General features: G+C 46.7%; 2 protein-coding genes across 2 annotated transcripts in view; one reads left to right on the plus strand and one right to left on the minus strand.

The window, feature by feature from the left end:
• WDR76 (WD repeat domain 76) overlaps positions 1–13,143 on the minus strand; it is a gene marked incomplete at both ends in the record, with an annotated part of 42,090 nt that extends 28,947 nt beyond the window's left edge. The window contains 7 exons of the mRNA XM_080707031.1: positions 1,118–1,173; positions 4,612–4,704; positions 7,983–8,372; positions 9,103–9,252; positions 9,385–9,444; positions 12,825–13,052; positions 13,126–13,143. Coding sequence (XP_080563157.1) covers positions 1,118–1,173; positions 4,612–4,704; positions 7,983–8,372; positions 9,103–9,252; positions 9,385–9,444; positions 12,825–13,052; positions 13,126–13,143 — 995 coding nt within the window. The remainder of the gene's footprint in view (positions 1–1,117; positions 1,174–4,611; positions 4,705–7,982; positions 8,373–9,102; positions 9,253–9,384; positions 9,445–12,824; positions 13,053–13,125) is intronic.
• Positions 13,142–25,146, plus strand: MFAP1 (microfibril associated protein 1; the record flags this gene model as incomplete). The annotated part of the gene is made up of 9 exons (XM_080706943.1): positions 13,142–13,220; positions 17,094–17,313; positions 18,993–19,122; positions 19,870–20,057; positions 21,160–21,268; positions 21,341–21,501; positions 22,222–22,381; positions 24,775–24,864; positions 24,964–25,146. The coding sequence occupies 9 exons, from the start codon at positions 13,142–13,144 to the stop codon at positions 25,144–25,146; spliced, it is 1,320 nt and encodes a 439-aa protein (XP_080563069.1).
• Between the last annotated feature and the right edge of the window lie 949 nt (positions 25,147–26,095).

A 26,095-nucleotide genomic window follows, 5' to 3' on the forward strand; every position in this document is an offset into this window, starting at 1 on the left:
AATAAAAAAATAGGGCTGGGGGTGTAGCTCGGAGGTCAAATGCCCCTGGGTTCAATCCCCAGTACTGCAAAAGATTAAAATAAAAAATAAAATAAATAAATGAGATATACTAAATAAATTTTGGCACATATATCTAAATGAATGATATATGTAGTCACGAAAAAAAGAATGAAATATGGTGCTTGGGAAACTGAGACAGGACAATCACAGATTCACGGACAGCCTCAGCTACTTAGTGAGGCCCTCTGCAACTCAGTGAGACCCTGTTTCAAAATAAATAATAAAACCTAGGGCAGGGGATGCAGCTTGGAGGTCGAATGCCCCTGGGCTCCATCCCCAAACTTGCAAAAAAAAAAATAAATAAATAAATGAAAATAAAGAATAAAAAAATAGGACAAGCGGTGTAGCTCTGAGGTCGAATGCCCCTGGGTTCCATCCCCAGACCTGCAAAAAAAAAAAAAAAGACTCATCAACCTAGCAAGACTATTTCAAAATAAAAATAAAACAGGGCTGAAGTATAGCTCAGAGGTGGAATACTCCTGGGTTCAATCTATAGCACCACAAAAAATAAATAAATAAAAGCCGGGTGCAATGGCTTACATGTGTAATCCCAGCATTTGGGAGGCTGAGACAGGAGGATCTTGTTTCGTGGCCAGCCTCATCTACTTAGTGAGGCCCTTCGCAACTCAGTGCGACCCTATTTCAAAAAAATAGCCAGGTGTGGTGGCACATACTTGTAATCCCAGGACTTGGGAGGCTGAGTCACGAGGATCGCACAGGTTCAAAGCGAGCTTTGGCTACTTAGTGAGGCTCTCAGCAGCTTAGTGAGACCCTGTATCCAAATAAAATATAAAATAGGCCCCTGGGTTCCACCCCCCAGTACCACAAAAAATAAATAAAATAAAGAATAAAAATAGGGCTGGGGGTGTAACTTGGAGGTAGAATGCCCCTGGATTCTATCCCCAGTACTACAAAAAATTTAAAAAATAAAATAAAATAAAAACAGCTGTGTGCATAGCTCAGAGGTAGAATGTCACCAGATGCAATCTATAGTACCACAAGAACAACAGCAGCAAAACGCCATAGCCCAGCTAGTCATCATAAGCCAAACCTTTACCTCTTGGACTCAGGAGGCTGACTCTTCTTTATCATTTCACGGAGCCTTGCAGCTGACTGAAAAGTACACAAAACACACACACATAAAACTGCTACCTTGTGACTTTATAGCTTATCATTTAAAATATTAAGGTCCATGCCGGGCGTGGTGGCGCACGCTTGTAATCCCCGCGCTTGGGAGGCAGAGACAGGAGGATCGCGCAGGTTCGAAGCCAGCCGCGCTGGCGTAAGAGACCCTGTTTCAAAAATATAAAATAGGTCTGGGAGTGTAGCCCGGAGGTAGAAGGGCTTCCAGGAACCCCAGTACCACCAAAAAAAATAAATAAAAAAAAAATAAAATATTAAGGTCCATTCAGGAAATAAAAGACCCTTCATGCCAGGCATAGTGGCACAGGCTTGTCATCCCCGCGCTTGGGAGGCTGAGACAGGAGGATCGTGCAGGTTCGAAGCCAGCCTCAGCTACTTAGTGAGGCTCTCAGCAACTTAGTGAGACCCTGTTTCCAAATAAAGTATAAAATAGGGCTGGGGGTACAGCCTGGAGAGAGAAATGCCCCTGGGTTCCATCCCCAGTATCACACACAAAAAAAGACCCTTACTCTAGGATACCTATTCTTGGTAGCAGACATGAAACAAGTGTACTAACATTAATAAAGGTAAGTCTATTTTACTAATATACTAGTATTCAGAAACTTTGGATCAAGTTGCTAATGAGTTTACATGAGTCAAATACATCATTACAAATAACAAGATCCAACCTTCTACTTGCAAAACCACTTTGCTGTTTTCCAAAATAGTGATAGGTTGCATTTTTGTAGTCGAGTCATATTTTCTGTTAATTAAAAATCATAATTAGAGAATGTGCATATTTCTGATGGATTTTCAACTGTTAGTGATTTAACAATGTAGTGTGTGTGTGTGTGTGTGTGTGTGTGTGTGTGTGTGTATGTGTGTGTGTGTGTTTAGTTCTGGGGCTGGAACCAGGGGCATTCTACCTCTGAGCTACACCCTTATCCTGATTTTTTATTCTTCATTTTTATTTTATTTTATTTTATTTGGTGGTACTGGGGTTCCTGGAAGCCCTTCTACCTCCGGGCTACACTCCCAGACCTATTTTTACATTTTATATTTGGAAACAGGGTCTCCTAAGCCAGCGCGCGCAGCTGGCTTCGAACCTGCACGATCCTCCTGTCTCTGCCTCCCAAGCGCGGGGATTACAAGCGTGCGCCACCACGCCCGGCTATTCTTCATTTTTAAACAGGGTCTCCATGAGTTGCAGAGAGCCTCACTGAGTAGCTGAGGCTGGCTGTGAACCACGATCCTCCTGTCTCAGCCTCCCGAGTGCTAGGATTACACGTGTGTGCCGCCACATCTGGCTAACAATATAATATTTAAATTAACTTTTCCTCCCTCCCCCCAGGATGCAAACACACACTGAATATATAGGAATCTGCTATTCAGAGAAAGCAATTATTCTCTCACACATATAAATTTTTACCACAAGACAGGCACAGTGGCACACACTGGCAATCCCAGTACTTGGGAGGCTAAGACAAGAGGATCACAGGTTCACAGCCAGCCTCAGCGATTTAGTGAGCCCCTCTGCGTTTCAAAGTAAAAAATAAAATAGAGCTGGGGATATAGCTCAGAAGTGGAATGCCCTTAGGTTCAACCTCTAGTACCACAAGAAAAAAAAATTTAAGCTTTACACCCAGTATGAAGTCACCAATATAAATTATACCTTTAGCTAAGAATTATAAAATATTGGGGAGTGGTGAGTTGGCCAGGGCCACCCGCCTCCCTCATGCTATTTTGGCATGGGGCTGTAACTATTTTCTGTATTTCTATTTTCTGTATTTCTATCTTTTTAATAAATTTCTTTAAATCTTAAAAAAAAGAATTATAAAATACTGGCATGCATCTGGCCTTTTATCCTTAAAGCTCTCTATATAAACCATATCCCCATCTCCTCCCCCCCCACCCCAGAACTGGGGGTTGAACCAAGGGGCATTCTACCTCCAAGCTATATCCCCAGTTTATTTTTTATTTAATTTATGTTATTTATTATTTTACAGGACTGGGGATAGAACCCAGGGGCATTCTACCTCTGAGCCACACCCCCAGCCCTATGTTTTATTCTTTACTTTGAAACAGGATCTCACTAAGTTGCAAAGCCCTTACTAAATAGCTGAGGCTGGCTACAAACCTGTGATCCTCCTGTCTCGGCCTCCCAAATACTGGGATTATAAACATGGACCACAAACAACACCCAGCTTCCCATCTATCTTGTTTTGTTTTGTTTTGTTTTGTTTCACATGTACTGGGGATAGAACCCAGGGGCATTGGGTCTCACTGAGTTTGCAAAGGGCCTCACTAAGTAGCTGAGGCTGTCCACAAACTGCAATCCTCCAGTCTTAGCCTCCCAATGCTGGGATTATAAGCGTGCACCACCACACCAGCGTTCCATCTATTTTCTTTTAAGATTTAAAAACAAACAGGACTGCCGGGCATGGTGGCACACACTTGTAATTCCCACGCTTGGAAGGTGGATACAGAAGGATCACGCAGGTTTGAAGCCAGCCGTGCTGGCCTAAGAGACCCTGTTTCCAAAAAATAAAAAAAGTATAAAATAGGTCTGGGAGTGTAGCCCAGAGGTAGAAAGGCTTCCAGGAACCCCAGTACCACCAAAAAAAAAAAACAGGACTGAGGATGCAGCCCCACCGAACCACAGGGCAAAGCTCTCTCTCAATTCTCAACACTGCACCAAAATAGAAATAAAATAAAAACAATCAAAATTGTCCCCTCTCTCTTATACCTTTATCTTTAGTTAAACATTTTGGCCGGGCATGGTGGCGCATGGTTGTAATCCCAGCATTTGGGAGGCTGAGACTGGAGGATCGCAGTTCGCGGACAGCCTCAGCTACTTAGTGAGGCCCTCTGCAACTCAGTGAGACCAGGTTTCAAAATAAAAAATCAAAAATAGGACAGGTCAAATGCCCCTGGGTTCCACCCCCAGACCTGCAAAAAATATATATATTTTTAACATACCTTGTTCTTCTGAATTCAAGACAACCCATCATAAGCCACCATTATTTTAGGTGCCACTTAAAAAGGAGAGAAAGCTGATAATTATAATTTTAAGATGCCAATCACAAAAAATTAAATGTGAAAAATATGCCTGAGTCAATTAAATATGGCTATCTCTTTCTACTGACATGCACCCTCAAATATTTCTATGAATATGATTTCTCAAAGACTCATTCTTCTCCATGATCTTTCATGAGCGGACCACTGTTCTACCTGCTGGGAACCTTCTGGTAGTGTGGTCACCACAGTGCTGTATAAAGGTTCAGCAAGGCACGTACAGGCCTCGTGCAAAACCAACTCTGAATTTTGCCTTCTCTCATTTGGTACTATGAAAAGTGATACTGTAAATATTGTATTGCCCTACTGGCAGGAGGGCTGACATCTTGGTTTTAATTAGGAACTCACACAAACCTCAGACAACTGAAGAGAAGCAAAGAAGTTTGCATTTTCCGATATGTTCTTCAGTCTCTTCCTTTCATATGCTGACAATCCTGAAAAGTCATCCTATAAAATTACACCAAAAAGATTGTTACTTTACATAATCAATAACAAAAGTATCTCATAAAACCAGGGATTTCCTCCTGCAACCTGCACCCCTGTACTCATTCCACACTCTTACCAAATAATACATAATCTCTGCTGTATTGGATGTTGAGTGAAAATAGAATTTGGGATAATCACAAGATATTTGTATGGCTTCCCAACTGAGTACGGAGTCAAGTGGTGTAACCTTAAAGCAAATTATTTCCTAGTCATTACTAAAGTTCAAAAGCCCTGATCAAACGTTAGATTTGTTGTTGTTTGTGGTACTAGGGACTGAACTAAGGGCCATTCTGTCTCCAAGCTACACCTCCAGCCCCCATTTTATTTACTTTATTTTGCAGTACTGGGGATGAAACTCAGGGGCATTCAACCTCCGAGCTACACCCTCAGCCCGATTTTTTATTCTTTTTTTTTTTTGCGGGTCTGGGGATGGAACCCAGGGGCATTCTACCTCCGAACTACACCCCCTGCCCAAATTTTTTATTCTTTATTTTGAAACTGGATCTGAGTTGCAGAGGGCCTAAGTAGCTAACACTGTCCGCAAACCGCGATCCTCCTGTCTCAGCCTCCCGTATGCTGGGACTACAAGCGTGCGCCGCCACCTGCCAGGCTGAGAGTTCATTTTAAATGGGGCGTGGTGGTGCATGTCTACAATCCCAGTATTTGGGAGGCCTAGGTTCAATCCTTAGCATCTCAATAAATAAATACATAAGTAAGACATAAATAAAACACAGTAAGAAGGTTATAACAAAAACTAATAATAAATAAATTACAACAATATACTCTAATGATTTACATGAATTAGGTAAAATATCTCTCTTAAAAATATCATACTAGCCAGGCGTGGTGGCGCACGCTTGTAATCCCAGCATTCGGGAGGCTGAGACCGGAGGATCGTGGTTCACGGACAGCCTCAGCTACTTAGTGAGGCCCTCTGCAACTCAGTGAGACCCTGTTTCAAAAATAAAGAATAAAAAATTGGGCAGGGGGTGTAGCTCGGAGGTCAAATGCCTCTGGATTCCATCCCCAGACCCGCAAAAAAAAAAAAAAAAAAATCATCCTAGCTACTTAGCAAGACACTTCACAATTCAGTGAGACCCTGTTTCAAAATTTAAAAAAAAAAAAAAAAGACTAAAAAAATAGGGCGGGGGGTGTAACTCAGAGGTAAAATACCCCTGGGTTCCATCCCTGGTACCACAAAAAAAAGAAAATATCATATTCTACTCACTTTTTTTTTTTTTTGGCGGTACTGGGAATGGAACCCAGGGGCATTCGACCTCCGAGCTACACCCCAACTCTTATGTATTCTTTATTTTGTTTATTTATTATTATTATTTTTTGGTAGTACTGGGGGTGGAACCTAGAGGGTTTCTACCCCCGGCCTATACTCCCAGACCTTTTTAACATTTTATTTGGAAACAGGGTCTCACTAAGTTGCAGAGAGCCTCACTGGCTGACAACCTGAGCTCCTCCTATCTCAGCCTCCCAAATATCTGGGATTACACGCATGCACCACCACACCAGGTTCTTTGTACTTTTTGTTGTGTGGGCTCTAGGGATTGAACCCAATGGCATTCTACCTCTGAGCCCTAGTTCATTTATTTTGAAACAGGGTCTCAGTAAATTGCACATGGAGTCACTAAGTTGCTGAGGCTGGCCACAAACCTTCAATCCTTCTGTCTCAGCCTCCTAAATACTGGGATTACAGGTGTGCACCACCATGCACAGCCTTTGTGTGTGTGTGTGTGTGTGTGTGTGTGCGCCAGGAATTCAACCCAGGGGCATTCTACCTCCAAGCCACACCACTAGTCCTTTTAATTTTTTTTGTTCTGAGACAGGGTCTTGCTAAGCCCCGTTGAAGCTGGCCTTGAAACTCCAATCCTCCCGTCTCAGCCTCCCACATACTGGGATTACAGGCAGGCATCAGCATGCCTGGGTCTTTTTTTAATTCTGAGATAGTCTCCCTAAATTGCCCACACTGGCCTCCAACTAGCAACCTTCCTGCCACACCCCCCTGAGTTAGCCCAAATTACACCACACCCAGCCCTCCAGGTAATTCTGATATAGGCTAAATTCTGAGAACCACAGAATTTACCCAATCCTCTGGCTAGGGAAGTGATCTGCTCAGAGGAATAAGGTCTCTTAGAAGTCACCAGGCCTATAAGCAAGGCTCCCAACTCTTAGTTTAACACACTTAGCCTGTGTTGCCCTACTGCGGGTACTGGTTCTTCCCTTTGGGGCAATAAAGCATAAATTCAATGCTGATTTCACACAAAAAAACTTTCAGTGATCTCCCTTTCCCTGGCTTAATTTTCTATTCCCCCAGTTATAGCAACTTCCTGCTGTGTAGTTTTATCTTATCCTGCATATAGGCTAAGTGGTACACAACACTCCTGCTCGGCAGAAGCCAAAAGAATTGTCTGTCTAGTGTCTTATACTGATTCCAACCACTTAAAAGAACCAATAATTGCTTCTTAGGATGGTTTTCCTATCCTGACACCAAAGTCAAATACCGTATGTCCCACAAACTGGTAAACTGCATAAATATGTAAAGGTGAGCGAGGCACTGAGAAGTAGGAGGAAGCCAAAGACAAGCACTGGACTGGGAGGGGACAGGCAGACAGGGGAAGATAAGCCAACCCTGTCCTCCACACAGCAAATCCAAGAGCCACTGGGTGTGGTGGCACACACCCGCTGCTGATCGAGGATCATAGTTCAAGGACAGCCTCAGCTACTAAGTGAGGCCCTTTGCAACTCAGTGAGACCCTGTTTCCAAATGAAAAATAGGGCTGGGGGTGTAGCTCAGAGGCAGAATGCCCCTGGAAACAGTCGAGGGTACCATAAAAAGACAAACAAATAAAAGAAACCCAAGAGTCAAATTAACACAAAGATAGTCTACGTAAGAGCTACACTCCAGCCCGATTTTTTATTCTTTACTTTGAAAAAGGGTCCCACTAAGTAGCTGGAGCTGTCCGCAAACCAAATACTGGGATTACAAGCGTGCGCCGCCATTTTATTTCTTATTTGGAAACAGGGTCTCGCTAGGTTGTTGAGAGCCTAAGCGGCCATAAGCCTGTGATCCTACTGAGATTACAGGAGCCGCCACCACCAGGCCAGGCTTCAATTAAATCTTACACTAGATGATAAAATAATTTGATTGTGCTAGAGACCATAAACTTCAAATTTCAAAACAATTAGAAAACATAAAACCGACTGCTTAATTAAACCCTTATTTTTACCGGGCCAGGTGTGGAATCGTCGTCACTGCTTTCCACATCCATGCTGAGGGGGGCGTCCGCACCGCTCTGGGGTGCTTGGGTGTGACTTTCAGTGTGGACGTCCAAGGACGGTTTCTGTGGCGTGGCTTCTGCCTGGGAAGACCTGGCCTTCACCTTCGGAGTCAAGATCTTCCTGCAGGCTTGCTTTGCTTCAGTCTTAAACTTCTTGCACACCACTGCAGTATTAGAATTCTTTTCTAATAGGGACTTGGGGCACTTAAACTGGCCCAGTTTGTAATTAGTGAGTGAAAAGGGGGCCAGATAAACCTTAGCTGTTTTTCCAAAAACTGTAGTCTGTACTGGTCTCAGAGAAGCATACTCAGTGTCCTGGTTTTCTTTATATTCATTCACCTATTCAGATCAGCAAAAGAAGAAAAGTATTAGAATCCAGTTCCAGTGCCTTTTTTGGTATTGGTGGAAGAACCCAGGGGCATTCTATCTACCTCCAAGCTATACTCCCAACGCTATATATATATATTTTTTTTACGATACTGGGGATGGAACCCAGAAGCGTTCTACCTCCGAACTACAACCTCAGCCCTATTTTTTATTCTTTATTTTGAAATAGGGTCTCACTGAGTTACAGTGGTCCTAAGTAGTAGCTGAGGCTGTCCTTGAACCATGATCCTCCTCTCTCAGCCTCCGAAATGCTGGGATTACAGGCTTGCACCACCACGCCTGGCTCCAGTGCCTTTTCAAACAAGGTCCCAACAGATCTACACAAACAAATAAAATTCCTATTTCATAATAACAACATAATTCAAATTGCTAACCTGTAAGGAACCACCCCCCCAAAAAAGAATCTTGTTGCATAACTGATTAAGCTGAAAAGAATCATCGATTCTACTGGACAGACTTCTGGCCCATATCATCTAGCCGGACCAATAATGAACCAGCATTTGCAACTGGAGTGACTACCCCAAGTTTCACCTTCGGATTAACCGGATTGTTTAAAGCCCACAAAAGCAGCCGGCGGCAGGTCGGATTCTGCCCCCACTGCTGGGTCTGCCAAGCTCCCTCCGTGCTGGGCCCAGGGCTCGGCCCAGGCCCCGGCTGGGCCTGGCGGGCGGCGGGGTCTCACCTTCACCTGCGGGCGCTGCCGGGCGCCCCTCTCGTCGGGCTCCGCGCCGGGGCCGGGCCAGGACATCTTGCAGCGCGGCGGCTCCTTCCCGCCAAGGCGGCGCGGGCTGGCCGGGAGGCGGAGCGGGGGTGGGGCCGGCGGAGCCGCGGCCTGCGATGGCGCGGAGGAGAGACCCGGCGCGCCTGCAACCAAAACCAAAGTTCAGCCTTCACCGCGGCCGCGGCCCCCTCAGAACTGTGGTCAGGGAAGGATGCCCCTGGGCTGCCAGGGTCTCCTCCGCACTTGGGCCCGCCCGCCAGGCCCGCCGCTAACCAGCTGGTCCTCGCCACCGGCCACGGCCACCTGTAGAGTGAAGGTCACGCCCCGAGGCCAGGAGCGGGTCCTGCGGGTATCACAGAGCAAGATCGCCGTGCCCTTCTGCGCACAGTCACCACCAAATTCTTTCTTTTCTCTCTCTATTCTTTAGGATGCTAGGTTGCCATTAGCCAAAACGATTATCTTCCCATTCCATTTCCTCCCTCTGGACAATTTTTTTCTTCTTCTTCTTCTCTTTTTTCCCTCTTAGTTCTGGGGATGGAGCCCAGGACCTTCCACGTGCTGGGCAAACTACCACGGAGCTACAACCCCAATTCTAAAACATAATTTTTTCAACTAGAGATTGAACCCAGGGGCTTCCTACCTCCAAGCTAAACTCCAAGCTCTTCGTGTGTGTGTGTGTGTGTGTGTGTGTGTGTGTGTGTGTGTGTGTGTGTGTGTGTGTTACTGGGGATGGAACCCAGGGGCATTCTACCTCTGCCGGATGGATTTTGTATTCTTTATTTTGAAGCAGGTTCTCACTGCGCTGCCTATAGGGCCTAAGTAGCCGAGGCTGTCAGGGAAGTGTCATCCCCCATCTCACCCTCCCAAATGCTTGGATTACAAGTTTGCGCTGCCACGCTGGGTTTTTTTATTTTTTTAACTTGAAACAAGGTCTTGCTAAATTGCTGAAGCTAGCTAGCCTCTAACCTATAATCCTCCTATCCAGACTTCCAAATACAGGATTCCAGGTACGAGCCACTGTGCCCTGCTCAATAACATTTTTTTTTTTTTTTTTTTGGTGGTACTGGGGTTCCTGGAAGCCCTTCTGCCTCCGGGCTACACTCCCAGACCTATTTTATATTTTTGAAACAGGGTCTCTTAAGCCAGCGCAGCCAGCTTCGAACCAGCGCGATCCTCCTGTCTCCGCCTCTTAAGTGCGGGGGATTACAAGCGTGTGCCACCACGCCCGGCTAATAACATCATTTTTGAGCTGATAAATTCTCGACAAAATTCTAAGCTGGGGCAAGGCCGAGGCAGGAGGATGGCTTAGGGGCCCAGGAGTTGGAAAACTACTCGGGCAACCTAGTGAGATGGTGTCTCAGCATTCTGCTGTTGTCAACTGTTAAATACTGGGGAGCAAGCTCTGAGGCGCTCAACCACTGAACTACAAATCCAGCCTGTTTTGTTTTTGGTACTGGGGATTGAACCCAGGGCCATTTCTCCTCTGAGATAAACCCCTGGCCTCTTTTATTTTATTTTGAAAAAAGGGTCTTGCTAAATCGCTGAGGGTCCCCCTGAATTGCTGAGGCTAGCCTTCAACCTGAGCTTTTTGTCTTAGCCTCCCAAGTTCTGGGATTATAGGTATGTGCCACCTATGCTGGATTTTTTTTTCCCCCCAATACTGAGGATTGAACCCAGGGACATCCTACCTCTGAACTACACCTCCAGCTCTATGTTTTTACATATAATGCATATTTAGTGTATGTGTGCATGGTACTGGGGATGGAACCCAGGGGCAATCTACTTCTGAGCTACACCCCAGCCCTATTATTTTGAAACAGGGTCTAAGTTGCAGAAGGCCTCACGAACTTGCTGAGATTGGCCACAAACTTGTGACCCTCCTGTCTCAGCCTCCCACGTACAGGAATTACAAGCGTGCACCACCACACACCCGGCTTTGTTTTTTGTTTTAAACAAGGTCTTGCTAGGATGCTGAAAGGCTAAGTTGCTTAGGCTGGTTTCAAACCTGCCATACTCCTGTCTTAGCCTCCCAAGTACTGGAACTACAAGCATGCATCAACAGGCCCAGCTGAGGTGAAGTTATTTGATTAATTTGATAGTTAATCACATAACTTCAAGTTCCGAAGTGACCTGGTACCCTGGGAATTTTCACTGTTCCTTCACTCAAAGTTTGCTAAGCCAAACTTTTCAGCGTGTCCCTTGTAAACTATACTATTTCTGAACTTCAAGACTGTGCTCATTCTATCGCTTGTCTTTCCCACCATAGTGGTTATAAAATCCTTCTAAATTGAAGTCTCTAATAGGCATGGTGGCGCACACCTGTAATCCCAAATACTTGGGAGGCTAAAACAGAAGGATAGCAGGTTCAGCCAGGCGTGGTAGCACATGCTTATAATCCCAGCATTTGGGAGTCTGACACAGAAGGATCACGGTTCGAGGACAGCCTCAGCATCTTAGCGAGACCCTGTTTCAAAATAAAGAATAAAAAATAGGGTTGGGGGTGTAGCTTGGAGGTAGAATGCCCCTGGGTTCCATCCCCGGTACTGCAAAAAGAAAGAAAGAAAGAAAGAAAGAAAGAAAGAAAGAAAGAAAGAAAGAAAGAAAGAAAACAGCCTTGGCATTTTGCCAAAGATTCACCAACCTAGCAAGATCCTGTTTCAAAACAAAATAAAAAACTTTTAAAAGGGGGGAGGGTTGGAGCTGGGCGTGGTGGTGCATGCCTGTAATACTTGAAGGTAAAATGTCCTGGGTTACATCCCCTGTACTACAAAAAAAATAAAAGGGGGGGGGTGAGTTGCAGGTAAAGCTGGGTAGTGGGATGCCTCTGGGTTCAATCCCCAGTACCAACACCAAAAGACGAAAGCAAAACCCTAAAATAAAACGTGTTCTGACTTCTGATAAGCCAGTTTTTGTTTGTTTGTTTTTGCAGTACTGGGGGTGGAACCCAGGGGCATTCAACATCCAAGCTACACGCCCAGCCCTATTTTTTATTTTGAAACAGGGTCTCACTGAGTTGCAAAGGGCGTAAGTAGCTGAGTTGTCCGGGAACTAAGATCCTCCAGTCTCAGCCTCCCAAATGCTGGGATTACAAGCGTGCACCACCACGCCCGGCCCCAATTAGCCCATTTAAAAAAAAAACAACACACACACCCCAGCTGTCAACTGGAAAAGCCTCTGTTATTTTAATTCTTGAAGAGTTCCTAAATAAAATTCATGCTTCTTGAGGACATGGTCCTTTAACAATATTCTCTACCCTTTTCAGATCTGTCAGCCCAGTAAACACAAGTACTCGACAATTATTTAGGAAATTAAATACGCTTTCGGCCAGGAATTGATTTTAATAGGCAGTTTCCAGAAACTGAAAAAATTAAGCTGACAGTGGGGTACTAGAATTTCAAAAAAAATTCCCAGGCCCCTTGGGGGATTTTTTTTTTTAATCCCTATCCTAAATCACACCACCTGCTCTTATGAGACCACCAAATACTGCACCCAAGCCCACCCCAGCCCCACTCAACTGAGCCAATCGGGGGCCTTTAGCGAAGCTTTTAGTGCATTAAATTAATTCTTGTGAGCTTCCAACGGTCTAGACAAGCAGCCCCTTGCTATCCCCTCGGTTTCGTATCCATTACTACGTCGTTCTGGGCTTCAAATCAAAACATGTGAAACCTCTCAGTGGAGCCTACCTCGCGGCAGGATCTTAGCACAGCCCGAGACACCGGGCTCCCCAACGCTGGGACGCGGAGGGCCGCCGCGAGGCGGGGCTGTCTGCGCATGCGCGGCAACAGACGCGCGCTCCTGGGGGCGGAGCTCGGGGTCCTCCAGTATCCCACAATGCTCGCGCCGCCCACTTCCGGTTTCTCTAGCTCGGCCGTAAGTCGTTTCTGTACGTCGTGCCGCGGTGTCCGGCAGACCTAGGCGGAAAACAGTTTTCCTGTTCGGCGTCGGCGTCCGCGGTTTGGAATCAGTCAAGGGTTCGGGAGTCACCACTGCTGCTGTCAACATGTCGGTCCCAAGCGCCCTGATGAAGCAGCCGCCCATTCAGTCCACGGCGGGGGCCGTCCCGGTCCGCAATGAGAAAGGTACTATGCTCGCCCCTCGCGCAGTCCATCCCAGCTCGCCCGGCCTCGGCCTCCGCCACGCCCTGGAGACCCCTCCGCCTCCCTCGGCGTTTGCACCCCGCCTGCCTGCCCGCGGAGGAGGGGGTCCGCTAGCATCTCTTCTTGATCTGGGCCTGTCTGCTCTCAGACACCGCCTCCCGGCTCTCCCCTGGCCCCCACGATTCCTTAGAAATAGCGGTCGTGCTGCTCTTAGAATCTGTTTTAAGTTGTAGCCGGGTGTGTTGGTGCACGCTTGTAATCCCAGCGCTGGGGAGGCTGAGACAGGAGGATCGCACGGGTTCGAAGCCAGCCTCAGCTACTTAGTGAGGCTCTCAGCAACTTAGTGAGACCCTGTTTCCAAATAAAGCATAAAATAGGTCTGGGAGTATAGCCCGGAGGTGGAAAGCCCCTGGGTTCCACCCCCAGTACCACAATGAAAAAAAGTCTTATATTGTAGTATGTGTCTTTTTCTGCATCATAAGCTCATAACTTCTTTGAGGAGGGGATATTGTCTTCCAACTTGTTATCCTTTTCAGCCGTGAATACAGAGTTGTGTAAGACAGTGCCCCTGACTCTAAGGGATTCCTATGCTAGTGTATGTAAGACATGCAGAAAGGGAATATTTCAATCAAAGAAGCGCCAATCGCCTCAAGGAAAGTGACGTTTATCTTGGTCCCTGAAGGGCAGGTAGGACTTCAGTGAGTGCAAATGAACGAAGAAACATCGTGCTTATTTAGGAGGTCAAACCAAAAAGTTTCCTCCGTAAAGGACTTGGAAAAGAATATCAGTTTCTTCTAGTTCTTTATATTGTTTCTGCCCCTTGTAACTCGCCTTTTTCCCCCTTCTGATGCTGAGAATTGAACCAAGGGCCTTCTGACACCCAGTCAAGCTCACTGCCACTGAGCTACACCCCATCCCGCAGACTCTACTTTTTTTTTTTTTTTCATTTTTAACTCAACATGACTTTGGAGAATTAGTATATATGGATCTAGTTGGGTTTTTTTGTTGTTGTTGTTGTTGTTGTTTTTGTTGTTGTTGTGATTGTTTTTGGGTTTTTTGCGGGACTGGAGATTGAACCAGGGGCATTCTACCTCCAACCTCCACCCCCAGCCCTATTTTTATTCTTTATTTCTAATGAAAAAGGTCTCACTTAAGTTGCCGAGGGCCTCACTAAGTAGCTAAGACTGGCCATGAACCCATGATCCTCCAGTCTCAGCCTCCCAAGTTACAGGGATTACACGCGTGCACCACCACACCTGACTTTAGTTTATTCATTTTAACCGCTTATAAATTCCACTGTATAATTAAACCGCAGTTTTTTCCTGCCGATGGGAATTAGCGGTTGCTGTGTTTTTTGTCTTTTTGTCTTTTTGTCTTTTTTTTTTTTTTTGTGGTGCTGGGGATGGAACCCTGGGCATTCTACCTCCCAGGTACACAGCCTCGTTTTACTTTTATTTTGAGTCAGGGTCTCGCTAGGCTGGTGAGAGTCTCACTACTTGCTGAGCTGTCCTCAAGCCTGCCCTGTACTTGGTTGTGTCCGACTTTTCATTTTTCATACAATCTAACAGGTATGAGATGTATCTCATGAATTTGCCTTTCCCATATTATTAGTGACAATGGGCATCTTCTTCATGTGTTGTCCATCCGCTCCCCAGGCTCTGTGGTGTGTGTATGATTAAGGATTGAACCCAGGGCCTTGCACATGCTAGGCAAGCCCTCTTTATCACTGAGCTACATCTCCAGCCCCTTCTATTTTGAGATAAGGCCTTGCTAAATTGCCCAGGATAGCCTGGAACTTTCGATTTACCAGCCTCAGCCTCCCAAGTAGCCAGTATTCTTGGCCTGTGTGTACTGTTATGCCCAGCTAGCCTCAGTTTTCTTTTTTATGAAGGGACCATTCCAATTTCCTACTTTGCTGTATTTTAATATATTTCAAATCTATTAGATCTTTCCCTCTGCTGGGCATGTGACGCACATCTATAATCCTAGTACTTGGGAGACTGAGATAGGAAGATCCTTGGGTTCGAGGCCAGCCTCAGCAACATGGCAGCCTAGCAACCCCAGCAACCTAGCAAAACCCTGTTTCAAAACAAAAAAAACTTTTTAAAGGGAAAAAAGTGTAGCTTAAAGGTAGAAATCCCCTGTCTGTCTGTTTGTCTGTCTGTCTGTGTCTCTCTCTCTCTCTCTCTCTCTCTCTCTCTCTCTCTCACACACACACACACACACACACACACACACACACACACTCCTTTGTTTTGTTGTTGTTGTTTTTTTTTTTTTTTTTTTTGACGTGTCTTTTTTTTCCCCATGGGGAACTGGGAAATTAACTAAATTAACTCCGGGACATTCTATCTCCAAGTTACAACTACAGCCCAATTTTTTATGCTTTTTTCTTTCTTTCTTTCTTTTTGTTGGCAGTACAGGGGATGGAACCCAGGGGCATTCTACCTCCGAGCTACTCCCCCAGCCCTGTTTTTCATTCATTATTTTGAAACAGGGTCTCACTGAGTTGCAAAGAGCCTCACTAAGTAGCTGAAGATGTCCACGAACTGCGATCCTCCTGTCTCAGCCTCCCAAACGCTGCGATTACAAGTATGCGCCACCACGCCTGGCTTTATTCTTTATTTTGAAACAGGGTCTCACTAAGTTGCAGAGGCCCTCACTAAGTAGCTAAGAAAGACTAGCCTTGAACCTGTGACCCTCCTGTCTCAGCCTCCCAAGTACTTATTACAAGCATGGGCCACCATGCTTTTAGTTTTATTTTGTTTTGTTTTTCTTTTTTGGGGGGTGGAACCCAAGGGCCCTCTACCTCTGGGCTATACTCCCAGACCTATTTTTTTATATTTTTATTTGGAAACAGTGTCTCACTAAGTTGCTGAGAGCCTCACTAAGTAGCTGAGGCTGGCTTTGAACCTGTATGATCCTCCTGTCTCAGCCTCCCAAGTACTAGGATTATAAGCATACGCCACCATGCCCAGCTACTCATGAAGTTTTGATAGCACGAAAGCCAAGAAAAGAAAGTAGAAATAGACAATATTAAACCGGGGGTGGTGGCGTACACTTTTAATCCCAGCATCTGGGAGGCCAAGATAGGAGGATCAGGATTCATGGCCAGCCTCAGCTACTTAGGGAGACCCTTTGCAACTCAGTGAGGCCCTGTTTTAAAATAAAGAATGAAGCCAGGCGTGGTGGTGCACGCTTGTAATCCCCGCACTTGGGAGCCTGAGACAGGAGGATCGCACAGGTTCGAAGCCAGCCTCCACTAGTAAGAGAGGCTCTCGGCAACTTAGACCGTTTCCAAATGAAATATAAAATAGGTCTGAGAGTGTAGCCCGGAGGTAGAAAGCCCCTGGGTTCCATCCCCAGTACCACAAAAAATAATAAATAAATAAATAAATAAATAAATAAATAAAAATAGAGAATGAAGCCGGGCATAGTGTCACACACTTGTAATCCCCGCGCTTGGGAGGCTGAGACAGGAGGATCACACAGGTTTGAAGCCAGTTTCAGCTACTAAGAGAGGCTCTCAGCAACTTAGTGAGACCCTGTTTCCAAATAGAACTGGGGGTGTAGCTCGGAGGTCGAATGCCCCTGGGCCCTATCCCCAGACTCGCAAAAAGAAAACAAACCAACAGAAAAAAGCAAGTGTGCCTTCCCACGGTTTGACCTTTGTTGGAAAGCGCTCATAAGTGAGTAAGTGGTTGGTCATGGCGCTCTTCTTGCTTAGACTACCAGACTAAGAAGTCTGGTAGACTTCTTGCTTAGTCTACCAGAAATAAAGGACTGTACCTGCAAAGAGCAAGGGTCGAAGGATATTGAGAAAGGCCACTGAAACATAACTTGTCTTTTTCCCAGGGGAGATTTCAATGGAGAAAGTGAAGGTGAAACGTTATGTGTCCGGAAAGAGGCCAGACTATGCCCCCATGGAGTCCTCGGATGAGGAGGACGAAGAATTTCAGTTCATTAAAAAAGCCAAGGAGCAAGAAGCGGAGCCTGAGGAGCAGGAGGAGGATTCAGCCAGCGACCCCAGGCTGCGGCGCTTGCAGAACCGGATCAGTGAAGACGTGGAAGAGAGGTAAGGCTCGTCCCCTGGACCGGGCCCTCAGGTTAGCCAGTGGGAGCAGTAGCTAGAGCTTGAACAGCGCGAACCAGGCCAGCGACGCTGGTCCAGGTAGGGTGCCGGGACCCGTTCCTATAGTCCACGCAGTAGCCTTCTGGGAGATGCAGCACTGCCCCTTTCTGGTTTGTATGTGCTGCTGGGGATTGAATCCAGGGGCATTCTACCTCCAAGCTGCAACCCAACCCTATTTTATTCTTTTATTTTAAATAAGGGTCTCACTGAGTCGCAGAGGGCATCACTAAGTAGCTGGGACTGGCTGTGAACCTGTGATCCTCCTGTGTCAGCCTCCCTGGGACTACAGGTGTGCGCCACCACGCCCAGCTCTCTCAGGAGTTTTTACACAGACCTCCTTTGCAAAAAGAGTTGTATTTAGTTTTATTAAACAGTTAAATCCAAGTAAGTATTTATGTCCTAACAGCCCAGCCTCTTAATAAATAAAATGCCCATGAAATTTTTTTTTTTTTTTTTTTTTTTTTTTTTGGTACTGGGGTGAAACCCAGAGGCTTTCTACCTCCATGCTATACTCCCAGACCTATTTTATATTTTATTTGGAAACAGGGTGTCACCAGGTTGCTGAGACTGGCTTTGAACCTGGGTGATCCTCCTGTCTCGGCCTCAGTGATCAGTGCGAGGATTACAAGTGTGTGCCACCACACCAGGCTTTTAGTCTTTATTTTGAAACAGGGTCTCACTAAGTTGGAGAGGGCCTCACTAAGTACCTGAGGCTGGCCACAAACCTGCGATCCTCTGTCTCAGCCTCCCAAATACTGGGATTGCAAGTGTGCGCCACCACATCCAGCTTTTTTAATGTTTTGAAACAGGGTCTCCATAGGTTGCTGAGGCTGGTCTTGAACTTGCGGTCCTCCTGTCTCAGCCTCCAAAGTACTAGGATTACAGCTGTGTGTCACCACGCCCAGCATACCTGCTTTTCATCACAGGGGCCACCAAAAGCCCTGTTTCACTAGGATACCATGTCACCCAAAAAAATTTATATCGTCTCAAGCCAGCCATGGTGGTTTACACTAATCCCAGCATTCGGGAGGCTGAGACAGGAGGACTGCGGTTCACAGACAGCCTCAGCTACTTAGTGAGGCCCTTTGCAACTCAGTGAGACCCTGTTTCAAAATAAAGAATAATGCCAGGCGTGGTGGCGCACCCTTGTAATCCCCGCGCTTGGGAGGCTAAGACAGGAGGATCACGCAGGTTCGAAGCCAGCCTTGCTGGCTTAAGAGACCCTGTTTCCAAATAAAAGTAAGACCCTGTTTCAAAATAACAAATAAAATGGGGCTGGGGGTATAGCTCAGAGGTAGAATGCCCCTGGGTTCCATCCCTAGTACTGCAAAAAAAGAAAAAAATAAATAAAGTGCAATTTGAATTCATTTGTTTAAAAAAATAAAAAATAAAAATGAAATACAGAATAAAAAATAGGGCTGGGGGTATAGCTTGGAGGTACAATACCCCTCGGTCCATCCCCAGTACTGCAAAAAAAACCTCCATCTCTACCTCAGCCTCTCCGTCTCAGAAACATCAATTTAGTGAAGACAAATGTCAGAGCACTCTGCAACTAGGAAAGCCGGTTGCTGTTCCTTCGTTTTGGTGATTTAGTGCTCCACTTAAGATATCCTGTTTTTCAGACTGGCTCGACATCGGAAAATAGTGGAGCCCGAAGTGGTAGGAGAGAGTGATTCCGAAGTAGAAGGAGATGCTTGGCGCATGGAGCGAGAAGACAGCAGTGAAGAGGAGGAAGAAGAAATCGATGACGAGGTGTGGGCAAGGAAGAGGGGTTCCCTGGGCTCGGGAGAGTTGTGCTCGCTCACTCCCTGGTTGAAGGCCGAGGCTTTGAAGCCATAAAGGCACAAGACCCCTGCTTTTGGTAGAAGTCTGATTGAGTTTCCTGTTTGTTAGGGACAGGATTTAAGGTAAAGGAATGCTAAATTTAATTTTCTTCTATCAAAATTTGGCACACACTTGTAGTCCCAGTACTTGGGAGGCTGAGAGAGGAGGATCGCGGTTCAGGGACAGCCTCAACTACTTAGTGAGGCCCCCTGAAACGCAGTGAGACCCTGTTTCAAAGTAAAGAATAAAAAATAGGGCTGGGGGTGTGTAGCTCGGAGGTCGAATGCCCCTGGGCTCCATCCCTAGGACCGCAAAAGAATATTCTTTTGTTATTGTTGAGTTTGATGAGGCAAAAATAAAAGGCCGTCTTAGGGGTGGGCATCCAGCTCAGTAGTGGAGGGTGTGCTTAGCATGTACGAGGTCCTGGGCTCAATGCCCAGCATCAAAAAGCGTCCTAAGCCAGGTGCAGTGGCACACACCCGTAATCAGTGTACAGGAGGACCAAGGTTTGGTAACAGGCTCAGCAACTTGGACTCTTTCAGACCCTGCTCCAAAGGGCGAGGGGTGTAGCTTTGGGCAGGATGCCTGTAGGCTCCATCCGCAACGCTACCAAAAAAAGATGTCATGTTGGAGCAGAGGCCTTTGGGTAACGGGCCTAGCTGTGTGCCCTGACAGGAAATAGAGCGGCGCCGCGGCCTGATGCGCCAGCGCGCGCAGGAGAGGAAAAACGAGGAGCTGGAGGTCATGGAGCTGGAAGACGAGGGCCGCTCTGGGGAGGAGTCGGAATCTGAGTCTGAGTACGAGGAGTACACGGACAGTGAAGACGAGATGGAGCCTCGCCTCAAGCCCGTCTTCATCCGCAAGTAAGCACTGCACAGACCAGGTCAGCGCTGCGTTTGCAGCTCACCTCGCCTACAATAAAAGCCTCTTTTTTTTTTTTTTTTCTTTTTTTGCGGGTCTGAGGATGGAACGCAGGGGCATTCTACCTCTGAGCTGCACCCCCTGCCCTATTTTTTACTCTTTATTTTGAAACAGGGTCTCCCTGAGTTGCAAAGGGCCTCACTAAGCAGCTGAGGCTGGCCCTGAACTGCGATCCTCCTCTCTCTCCTGAATGCTGGGATTCCGAGCGTGCGCCCCCACGCCCGGCTGGCCTCGTTCTTCTGAATCTCAGCGCTGCGTGGAAGCCTCGCCGGGGCCCAGCGCGGCTGCAGATGCGCAGTAGTCTGGTGTAGCAGAAAGTTCAACTCTGTTTTCACATCTCCCTTTCCCGATAAAGAGTACTCATCTACCCGTCGTATATTCCACACATGAAGTTAAACCTGAGGAACAAATTCCTTTCTCTTCCCTAATGGCTAGGAATCCTGTTACTTAGAATCCCAGCAGGTTCCTTGCTATTTGGGCAAATCTCAGAAAAGAATGGAGTTTTGGTGCTTGAAAGACATGACTTCCGCTTTTCTGTTTGAAAATAATAGAGCCAAGCTGGGTGTGGTGGGCACGCTTGTCATCCCCGTGCTGGGGAGGTGGAGGCAGGAGGATCCGCAGGTTGGGACCCGGCCTCGGCTACTGAGTGAGGCTCTCGGCAACTTAGTGAGACCCTGTTTCCATATAAAATAGGTCTGGGGGGAGTATAGCCCAGAGGCAGAAAAGTCCCTGGAGCCGGGCGTGGTGGCACACGTTTGTAATCCCCACGCTTGGGAGGCTGAGACAGGAGGATCGCACGAGTTCAAACCCAGCCTCAGCTACATAGTGAGGCTCTCGGCAACTCAGTGAGACCCTGTTTGCAAATAAAATATAAAATAGGTCTGGGGGGGAGTATAGCCCAGAGGTAGAAAAGTCCCTGGAACTACTGAAAGAAAATAAAAGAGCCAAGATTATTTGGCTTTGTCAGACTGAGTGGGTCAGACAAGATCTAGAAAGAATCCGCTCTCAGGACTTCGGGCAATTAACAGGCCCTCTGTGCCGCAGGAAGGACAGGGTGACAGTTCAGGAACGTGAGGCTGAAGCTCTGAAGCAGAAAGAGCTGGAGCAGGAAGCGAAGCGCATGGCGGAGGAGAGGCGCAAGTACACACTCAAGGTATGGGCGTGGCGAGGAGCATGCGGGCCGGGCACGAGGACGCCTGGCCGCAGCTGAATTGCTCTTGTCCAGATTGTAGAGGAGGAGACCAAGAAGGAGCTGGAGGAGAACAAGCGCTCCCTGGCGGCACTGGACGCGCTCAATACCGACGACGAGAATGACGAGGAGGAATATGAGGCCTGGAAAGTTCGAGAGCTGAAAAGAATTAAGAGGGACAGAGAAGACCGAGAAGCGTGAGTAGGGGCGGGCCGCCGCTGGCGTGCCGGGGACGTGTTTCTCGTGGAGCAGCATGCTAGGCACATGCTTTGCCACTGAGTCACATCCTCAGCCCCTGTCGTGGTCTCTTTAGCGTTCCTGCAGCTGGTTGAGTGTCCCATAATTGGGCTGTTTCACTTTTTACAGTGAAATTAAGGAAGGGCCAAGCATGGTGGCGCATGCTTGTAATCCCAGTACTTGGGAAGCTAAGACAGGAGGATTCAGGTTTACAGCCAGCCTCAGCTACTTAGTGAGACCCTGTTTCAAAATTAAAAAAAAAAAAACACAGACCAGGTGTGGTAGCGCATGCTCGTAATCCCAGCATTTGGGAGGCTAAGACAGGAGGATTGCGGGTTTGTGGCCAGCCTCAGCTATTTAGGCCCTCTACAACTTAGTGAGACCCCATTTCAAAATAATAGAATAAAAATAGAGCTGGAGGTGTAGCTTAGAGATAGAATGCTCCTGGGCTCAATTTGAGTACCACCAAAAAAATACAAAAATATTACAAAAAGGGCTGGGGGTGTAGCTCAAAAGTATGCCATCCCTGGGTTTGATACTAAAAAAAAAAATTAAAAAATGAATGAAAGAAAGATATTCCTTTCATTTCTTGAGTCTAGGAAGTGTAAGCTCGAGGAGCCTAGTTCGGTAAGGGCCTTCTTGCTGATGGGAAAATACTAATAGTGTTGCTCCTTGGACAGGCTTGAAAAGGAGAAAGCAGAAATCGAACGCATGCGAAACCTGACTGAGGAAGAGAGGCGAGCTGAGCTTCGGGCAAACGGCAAAGTCATCACCAACAAAGCCGTCAAGGGCAAATACAAGTTTCTGCAGAAGTATTATCACCGGGGCGCCTTCTTCATGGTAAGTCAAAAGGGAGCCAGAGAGTTGAGAGCAGAAACAACTTGCAAGCTGCGCATCCTTTTCCCCTAGAGTGAGATCACACCGCCCTGGCTCATTCTGCATGCCAGCAGTCGGCCTTCTCATGGGTGTTCTGCCTCAGAACATAAACCATTAAAATATTTAAAATAGCCGGGCGTGGTGGGCACGCTTGTCATCCCTGCACTTGGGAGGCTGAGACAGGAGGATCACACAGGTTTGAAGCCAGCCTCAGCTACTTAGTGAGGCTCTCAGCAACTTAGTGAGATCCTGTTTCCAAATACAGTATAATTTTAGGTCTGGGAGTGTAGCCCAGAGGTAGAAAGCCCCTGGGTTCCACCCCCAGTACCACACACACAAAAAAATTCCACTGCCCTGTTCCTTTCCTCCATAATTTTTTTATTTTGAAACACAGTCTAAGTTTGAGGGTGGCCTCAAACCTGCTTCTTCTGTTCCAGCCTCCCATGTACTGAGATTACAGGCGTGCATCACTATGCCTGGCTTAACCAGACAATGCTAGTTTGTATTCCTTCAGGATGTATGTTTGTAATCTGTATCACAACAATGTAGTCTTACTAGCATGTTGGTTTGAAAATATTCTCTTTAAGCCAGGTGTGCTGGCACACTCTTGTAATCCCAGCATTTGGGAGACTGAGACAGGAGGACCGCAGTTCAAAGACAGCCTCAGCTACTAGATAGGCCCTTTGCAATTCAGTGAGACCCTGTTTCAAAATAAAGAATGAAAAATAGGCCTGGGGGTAAAAAATTAAAAAAAAAAAAATTCTCTATAAGCCGGGCATGGTGGCACATACTTGTAATCCCAGCATTCTGGAGGCTGAGACAGGAGGATCAAGGTTCACGGACAGCCTCAGCTACTTAGTGAGGCCCTGTTTCAAAATAAAGAAAAAATAGGACTGGGATGTAGCTCGGAGGTAGAATACCCCTGGGTTCCATTCCCACTACCACAAAAACAAAAACAAAAAGTATTCTCTATAGTTATTTCATTGAGCAGTCCTTGTAAATTTACTATAGAAGTCACTGTTCAGCTGGCTCTGCTGGTGCATACTTACAATCTCAGCTTCTCAGGAGGCTGAGACAGGAGGCTCACAAATCCCAGGCCAGCCTGGGCAATATATGGACACCTTATCACAAAATAAAAAGGGCTGGAGGCATAGCTCAGTGGTGCAGCACTTGCCTAGCACACACGAGGCACTGGGTTCAATTCCCAGCACCATACACACACACACACACACACACACACACACACACACACACACACACACACAGAGTTTTAAAAGGGCACATGCTTAGCCAGACGTGGTGGTGCATGCTTGTAATCTAAGTACTTTGGAAGCTGAGACGGGATTGTAGATTCTCAGCCAGCTTCAGCTACTTAGTGAGGCTCTCTGCAACTTAGACCCTGTTTCAAAATACAAACTAAAAAATAGCACCAGTGGTGTAGCTCAGAGGTAGAATGCCCCTGGGTTCCATCCCCAGTACCACAAAATAAAATAAAAAATAAAAGGGTCGCCGGGTGTGGTGGCACAAGCTTGTAATCCCAGCATTTGGGTGGCTGAGACCGGAGGATCGCGGTTCACGGAAAGCCTCAGCTACTTAGTGAGGCCCTCTGCAACTCAGTGAGACCTGGTTTCAAAATAAAGAATAAAAAGTAGGGCAGCGGGTGTAGCTCAAAGGTCGACTGCCTCTGGGTTCCATCTCCAGACCCGCAAAAAAAAAATAAAAATAAAAATAAAAGAGTGCATGCCTGTAACAACAGTACTTTGCAGGCTCAGACAGGTGGTTAGCAGGTTCAAGACCAGACTCAGCAGTGTAGTGAGACCCTCTGTTTCAAATTTTAAAAACTAAAAAGGGTTGGGAGCATAGTCAGGGGTAGAATGTCCCAGGGTTCAATCTTCAGTACCACCAAAAGAAAAAATGCTTGTGCCTACTATATAGGAAACCCTGGTGTTTGTGCACACACCCACATATATATGAGGTCAGGTCTGTGGCACACAGCTGTAATACCAGCTACTTGGGAAGCTGAGGCAGGAAGATCACAAGTTCCAGGCCAACTTGGGCAACTAGTGAAACTATCTCAAAATTGAAAGAGTGCTAGAGATGTTACTCAGTGGTAGAGTGCTTGCCTAGCATGCACAAAGCCCTGGGCTTGATCCCCAGTATTGCCAAAAAAAATTATAAAGAGCAGATAATTTAGAATTGAAGACGTGAGTCCCGTGCAGCTGAGCCCACGTGAGCAGGCACAGGCAGAGCAGGCCACCACCCAGCGCTCCGCACCTGCTGCTCCTTAGTGTGCTGTTGTAGGGGCTTGAATATATGGGAAATAAAATCACCAGACTGATTAAGATTCTGTGCTGCAGGATGAGGATGAAGAAGTATACAAGAGGGACTTCAGCGCACCTACCCTGGAGGATCACTTCAACAAAACCATTCTTCCTAAAGTCATGCAGGTATGAGAACCCCTCACAGCAAGAGAGGGAAAGGCCCCGTAGCAAGGAGTTGGCGGGGTTGGTTCCCTTGCTGTAGCTCATCGTCCCTCCTTCCCTCAGGTCAAGAACTTCGGACGTTCTGGTCGCACCAAATACACCCACCTTGTGGATCAGGACACCACCTCCTTCGACTCGGCATGGGGCCAAGAGAGCGCCCAAAACACAAAATTCTTCAAACAAAAGGCAGCTGGAGTACGAGATGTATTTGAGCGGCCATCTGCCAAAAAGCGGAAAACTACCTAGGCTCAACTACTCATCCACCTGTGGACACAAGGGGAGTCTCAGCATCTGGTCCTTGAATTCCATCGTCGTCATTTACACGGCCCCGTACCCGCCCTCCTGGACTTGCGTTTACCTGTGTCGGTGGGGAGGCCAGTCTTCAGAGGTGCTCTGTGAGGTCTGGACTCATGCTGAGAAACCCACGGGAAAGCACTCTCCAGTAGGCTAGAGACTCCTCCTTCCAACTCTTGAGAAACCTTGGGTTTCTCTGCTATGGCTTCCCATGTTTTCTTGGGACTATTCTGAGTTTCTTGATCCAGCTCTTTAGCTTGGATCAAAAATGTGGACTTGTAAATGGCTAATGCATTACTTCGACCTTGGGGAGTAGTAATATGCCAGGAAATCTAAGCTCATTGAAACCTGTTTTGAATCTCTGGTTGAAGCCAACTTTTTCTAAGTGAACACACCTTTTAATCCACTTAAGTGCGTGTCAAGAAATAAAAGAATCACATAGCAGAATTTTTAGTATAATACTGGGTAATATTTGCAAGCTGATAAAGTATTAACTATCTACTAACTAAAATTAAAGATAGCAGGGAGCCAGGTGTGGCGCATGCTTGTAATCCCAGAATTTGGGAGGCTGAGACAGGAGGATTGCGGTTCGAGGACAGCCTCAGCTACTTAGGCTCTGCAACTCAGTGAGACCCTGTTTCTAAATATAAAATAGGTCTGGGACCCCCCCAGTACCACCAAAAAAAAAAAAAAAAAATTATAATAATAATAAAATCAGGCTGGGGTGTAGCTCAGAGGTAGAATGTCCCTGGCTTCCATCCCCAGTACTGGGGGGGGGGGGGGGAAAGAAGGTAGTCTTATGAATTCAGACCAGCCTGCCACCTTGAGTTTGCCTCTGAACACAGGGTATTTTTGTATACTATCATTCACATAGGTTATGGGAGAAGGGATCACTTAAAGT

Source organism: Muscardinus avellanarius (assembly GCF_963383645.1).
Source record: "Muscardinus avellanarius genome assembly, chromosome: 12".
Taxonomy (NCBI): Eukaryota; Metazoa; Chordata; class Mammalia; order Rodentia; family Gliridae; genus Muscardinus; species Muscardinus avellanarius.